General features: G+C 37.6%; 1 protein-coding gene across 6 annotated transcripts in view; it reads right to left on the bottom strand.

Moving 5' to 3' along the window:
- Positions 1-102: 102 nt before the first annotated feature.
- The window catches only part of ACAP2 (ArfGAP with coiled-coil, ankyrin repeat and PH domains 2), a 71,479-nt gene continuing 65,581 nt past the window's right edge, over positions 103-6,000 (bottom strand). For all 6 annotated transcript variants that reach the window (XM_010568379.1, XM_010568383.1, XM_010568380.1 and 3 more), the window contains 2 exons: positions 3,296-4,757; positions 103-3,033 (listed from right to left, as the gene is read on the bottom strand). In XM_010568379.1, the coding sequence (XP_010566681.1) occupies positions 4,654-4,757 (104 nt within the window). In that variant the 3' untranslated portion in view covers positions 103-3,033; positions 3,296-4,653. The remainder of the gene's footprint in view (positions 3,034-3,295; positions 4,758-6,000) is intronic.

The raw sequence follows: 6,000 nt of genomic DNA, 5'->3' as shown, positions 1-6,000 counted from the left end.
CGCCGGCAGCGTACAAAGGTTTAATCGAGTCCGGTATTTACAATCCTTACAGCATGTACAGTCCGCGAAGTAACTACAAAGGTAAGAACGCGCTTCTCTCATTTACAATGGCAAACTACAGAAAACTACAGTCAAGTTTTAGATACAGAGGCTACAGACGTAATAAATGCGAACTAGGGCCGGTTATACATTCTTTACAGTTACACCTTAAGGGGGGGGGGGAAGGGTTCACAGGGGAACGCAAGCATTTTACTGCTGGAATGCTTAAAAAACACCAAGTACAGAGAGACGCGTGGATGAAGAAAAAAAAAAGTTCATTATTTCAGACAGAGTTACCTCTCTGCTTGAGGAAACGACAATTTCTCTATTAAAACATGAACAATCTAGGATCCTTACAAAAAAAGTGAGCGGGATTTTTTCCTCCTCTATCATCTCCTTCCATGGGAAGAGAAACAAGAAAATACTGTATGCAGGAAGATAAAGCAAGCATCTGAAAGGGGGTATACCAAAGCGGCACATTAGTCGTCCCCCCCCCGCCCCGTATTGCCTTTCTGGAGTTGTCCCCATCTTAAAAATGCACTGTTGTGCAAACAAGACATTTCAGCTATCAGGCTGCACAAACAAGTGGCATAAACTCTAACTTCGGAAAAAGTGTCCAGCAGTGAACAGGCAGAGACGCTAGTCTGCAAAACTGACTCTCAAAATACTTTCAGTGTATTAAATAACCAGAATAATCAGCTTAGTCCTTTTGACAGTATAAAAACGTTACGGCTTTAGCACTCACACATCATTTGTAATTCTATCAAATGGTCCTTTGATAGTCACTGTGTCATTTGAGATTCTCATGATCAAGAAGCAGAGTTAACATCCACACTGTAAAACAGATGGCTGCAGGGAAGCACCGAAGTCCTGAAAACATCACAGCCAACCCTGTGCTAATTCTAGTTCTCACCTTTTTTCTTTAGTGCTACAAAGTTTTTACTCTATCAAGGAGAACTCTAATAAGTTGGACATGTGTGTACTGATGTCATACTGCAGAACAGGAGAAAATTCCTCTTGTACGGGGATTTGCTGACAGCAGTTGGAAGGTCTGGTTGCATTTTCTAAAACTATTTCAGCTCAGTATATAAAGAGGTAAAATATAAAACCCCACAAAGTGAAAAACACAGTATTAATACAGGATCCTTTAACACGCTAACATTAGAAGCCACACAAGGTACAATCCAAAGCCCCTGAAATCAGTGGAAATACTGCCACTGATTTCAGTGACTTCTTGGATTAGGTCCTAATTGGTAAGGAGACTGAAGTCCACAATGTACTAATGAACAACTAACGTTCTTTCAGACTGTGCGTTCAGTATGTGGAGCTTGTGAAAGCAAAGAAAGACTTCTACCATCTACCGCCTTCACCCAAATTTATGGGAACAAAGTCCAGCATGTCTAATATAATTCAGTGGCATAATTCAGTATGATAATTAAGAAGTTTATATGCCCTGTACTGACATTAACATAAAATATGAAACCCTATGAACAATCAGTACAATACAGACCACTAAGGAGACCCCACGAACACTCTTTGAATCAACATGCAATGTTAAGTAAATTACACCTCTGAAATCAAGATGCATTAGAATATACGTTGAGCTCCTCAACATACATCTTTCCAAGAGACTTCTAGAACATATGATCTAACTGGCTAGAAAAAATATTATAAAATCCTTCATATCTAGTAAATTACTATAAATCCATGTGAAAGCTGATTTTAAACTGTGTTAGGAATCTACTGCTTTGTACCTCACCAATTAAGACCTACTATGTTTCACACCTACAGAGAAACATGAACTGGAATTGAAGCTTTCCATCGTCTTGTACAGAGTACAAGATGCTAACCCACAATGGAGCCTTACTGACTACTATTCTAGTTATACTCAGATTCCTATTGTAATAAAAATGGAAGTTTCCCAATATTACTGAAAAGCAGATTAGCGCTTGAGTCAGAACTTGATATAGAATCCAGACCTTCAGAGCCCTGGTAATAATCATACTTTGTACTACTGAGGACTGAATCCTGTGAGTTACAGAGGCCCTGGAGCACTGAGCCTGCCAGTGTCTGGTAGGACTAAGCCCTCAATACATTTCATGTAACTTAAGGGCATATTCATTTTTGCTGATGAGCAACATATTAAACATATGTATTGCACCCGACCTGAAAAAAGCTTTAATTGCATGCACTTTGTACTAGACATCCTAGAGTACCTAAAAGGATTGGGGAACGAGGCTGCAGGATCAGAAGTGACATACCTGCTCCCTGAACCATTACAACTCCAGAGCTCCTGACAAGAGTAATACAGTCTGTGGATCAGGTATATTATGTTATTAGTCCTTTAGCATAAATAGACTGATACTGCTTCCCAGACAGATGAGAGTCGGGAATGCAGCACATGGATCTGCAGAGCTACTGGGAAGAAACTTTTTTTGTCTACAGGAAGTCATCCTGCAAAATTTGTCACAGATTTTTGTGGCTAGGAAGGAAAATACCAGTGGAGATTTTAAATACGTGTCTTGGACATTTTTTCAGCAGCACGGACTGAGATAGCGATTATGCCATTAAGCTTTAGGTAGCTTTACATTACAGCCGATCACACTATATACCGCCTGTCATGTAGGCTGCAAAAGACAAATCTTTGGAAAAACCTATGTCTGAAGTGTATACTATACATGGTCATATCCTACATTGTCCCATCTGTACACTGAGAATTTTACTTTCTCTAAGATCTACTAAAACATCCATTGCTGTTAAATACTGCAGATTAGGAAGTATATTATAATTTCACAGACAGCTATTTAAAAAACAACTTACTAGAAATTACTGCTTATTACAGGTGATATTCCTAAGTTTCTTATTATTCAGACTAAACGCACTCTTTAAATGGGCAGAATCTGCTTTTCCTAGCATAATTAGACCATACACAAAAAAGAACTATTTTGTAAGATTCTTATGCTTGGAAAAAATCTATTGGACAATTCTAAAATGCTATTAGCTTTGCAGCAATAATCATTCAGATTTGATGCATTATTATACATTTGATGCAAAATTATAAATATTTGAAATACATTGTTGAAATTTAACGTGCCAGAAAGTTTAATTTTACCATAGCTTACAGAATTTGTTTACCCAATTTTGCTTAGCCAGCTTGGAGAAAAGCCAATTCATTTCCTAAATACATTTAAACAGCAGGTTAGCAAAATGCCATGGCTATTAGGATTATTAAAAACTCACATTGATAGCATGTTACCTAAAAGTTCTCAATTTGTCCACAGGGCAGACAAATAGAGCATAAAGAATGGCATCTGCTGGTTTGGGGCTTCAGGTGATTACTGTCTAGGTATTAAATAACCTGACACATAAGCACGTATCTACAGACACCATTTATGCATGCGTATCAGCAGAGTGGAGCTCACTATTGAGTAAAGCAAATTGTGTTGCTGCCCTCAGAATACAGCTGGAGACTATGCTCATTCATTACTTCGCTAAAATGTGTGGTGAAGTTCCTAGGTTTTCTTGTGCACACGTTAGTTTAGACAACATGTATCCATATACTTCTTTGCAGATTATATAAAGGATACTGCTTCCTGGTAAAAAGGATCAATTGCCCTCAATTTAGCATGGCTGCATTACATATGAGACTTTATATACTCAGCTTATGGCTAGTAGTGAGAACAGCAAAAAGAAAAGGTAACAAACAGCCTTCGTACGACTGTTCTACACAAACTCCATTGGCTCAATATTTACTTTCATGTCTCCAATTTCAAGTTTTGATGTCAAAATACTACAAACAAACCTCACATCATGTCCAGAATGATTAAGTTTATTTTTCATGAGAGGTTCCACATGCTCATTTAAAAGTATACTTGCTGCACAGAGAGTTTAAGTTAAGAGAAAAAAAGGAAAACAGACTGCTCTTAGAAGTTTGGTCCTCCAGGATGTATACCTATTGTGACTGACCCGCAGTCACTAGCATAAAGGCCAGCCTGGTGTTAAAGCTTCCACTGTGAAAGAACTTACAAAAGAGCAGGAGTTGCCATGTCTTGTTATTAACAGCCTACCTCTAACCAGAGTCGGCACAGGAACAAGAGAACCTGTTAAGTTATAGGCCCACAAACAGAAGGACAACTCAAGAAGTCATTATCCGATTTCCCTTCCAAACAGTCCCAGAAAATGCAACCCAGACCTTCTTGTCAGAGGCACATTCTTTATGGCAATAGGGAGACAGATGACAGTAGGCAATACTAAATAGCAAAGCTGGTCTGCTCGTCCTGCCATCGGGAGTCTGCAACGCATACAGCTACACACTGCTAACTTTATGTACGAACCACAGACAAACTTGGTACTTGCTAACAGGTACTATTTTTATACTGAGCTAGCAGGTATTCCTTTTTCTAAACATTTTCTTCAGCTGCTGAGGTATACGTATTGTAGAACATAAAACAATTCATACATTTCCCCAGCTACCACAATCTAAAGCTACATTAGAGTGGTCATTTTATCCAAACTATCTAACAAAATGCATATAATTCATTCTGTTAAAGTAAAAAAAAAAAAAAAAAAAAAAGAGTTGCACTCTAAGGATCAGGTTCTTTTCCTTCTTGACACTTAAGACTTCTGGGAATCTGACTGCTGGAAACGGTTTAGCTTCTCTGGATTATTTGATGCCATTTGAGAAAAGTCACGAAAAATGTCCTGATAAATTTCATCTCCTAGATAGAAAAGAAAAGGGAAACAGTTTTAAACATTTGTGATAATTAACATCACCCACCATTGCACAAATGCCCTACTGTGCTACCACTGTATAACACTTATTCACGTATAAAGATTGTTTATAGATAGAATGATGCTGATGTGAACTCTTTGGGACTGTTAACTTGCATGCATGTTCTGTAGAAGCAAATTAAACAAAGCCAAACTATACCTGAAATTGTACCTCTCAGGCAGCCACACAGAGGAAAGTTCAGAGTTAGAAAGGAAAAACAAAAGCATTTTAAAGCAATGTGAAAAGAAAAATGTTTATTAGCTATTAAAGAATAAAATCCTTGTTTTTGCAAGGAAGTGCTAACCAAGATTCTCTTCAGAAAAGTGGAATTATGGCATAAAGATTTACTTGGAAACAGAGGTCAGAAGTCTTACAGCCAGACAGAAGTCTCCATGAAAGAAACAATCAGCAAGCAATAGTATTAAAAAAGCAATCCTAAATAGAGAAATTATTGTTCATAAATCCTTTTGGTCTATTACTTCAGCAAATATAAATTTTTACATGCATTACTGAACATTCATTGCATCTTTTAGTTTTATTTATAAAAGTGATAATACTTTCCTTAAACGTCTTTCATTTGGGGTTTGGGTTTTTGGGGGTTTTTTTGTTTGTTTTGGGTTTTTTTTTGTTTGTTTTTTTTTTTTTAAATCTTCACCCTTTGTGCTTAAACACAACCTGACTACTAGTACATATTCCAAAATGCGGGATGGCAGCAATTTCCACCAGGCCCATCTCCCTCCCCCTCCCTGTCTACACAGGAAAACACATTCAGGAATGATTACTTCTTGAGTCATTGCCAAGTCATTCTTTTGCCACTTTAAAATGGACATTTTCACATTCTTTCATCTGCTGCAGCATTTTGGGCCTTGAGTTCAGGTTTCATTTTAAAACATTAACCGTACCCTATTGCCTTCAAAGGGAATTAATTGCATAAAACATTTGGTCTGGTCAGGAACTATGCAGCCATCCAAATTTTGCTGTCTTCCCAACACACACGACCACATAGGACACAAGAGCCCAGCACTACTGTTCCTTGCCGACAGCTTTAGCGTAGCATGACAAAAAAAATCAACCCAAAATCTCTCTCATAATGTATGTTGAACATGAAGATTTTTTTTTCCAAAATGATTGCAGAAGAAAAGTATTATTTCACTTTTCTTTCCAAAGAGCAGCTTTAAAAAAGAATATTT

The sequence above is a fragment of the Haliaeetus leucocephalus genome, unplaced genomic scaffold (genome assembly GCF_000737465.1).
Source record: "Haliaeetus leucocephalus isolate CR32 unplaced genomic scaffold, Haliaeetus_leucocephalus-4.0 Scaffold240, whole genome shotgun sequence".
Taxonomy (NCBI): Eukaryota; Metazoa; Chordata; class Aves; order Accipitriformes; family Accipitridae; genus Haliaeetus; species Haliaeetus leucocephalus.
Note: the sequence above shows the minus strand (reverse complement) of the source record. Positions and strands in the feature narration are given on the sequence as shown.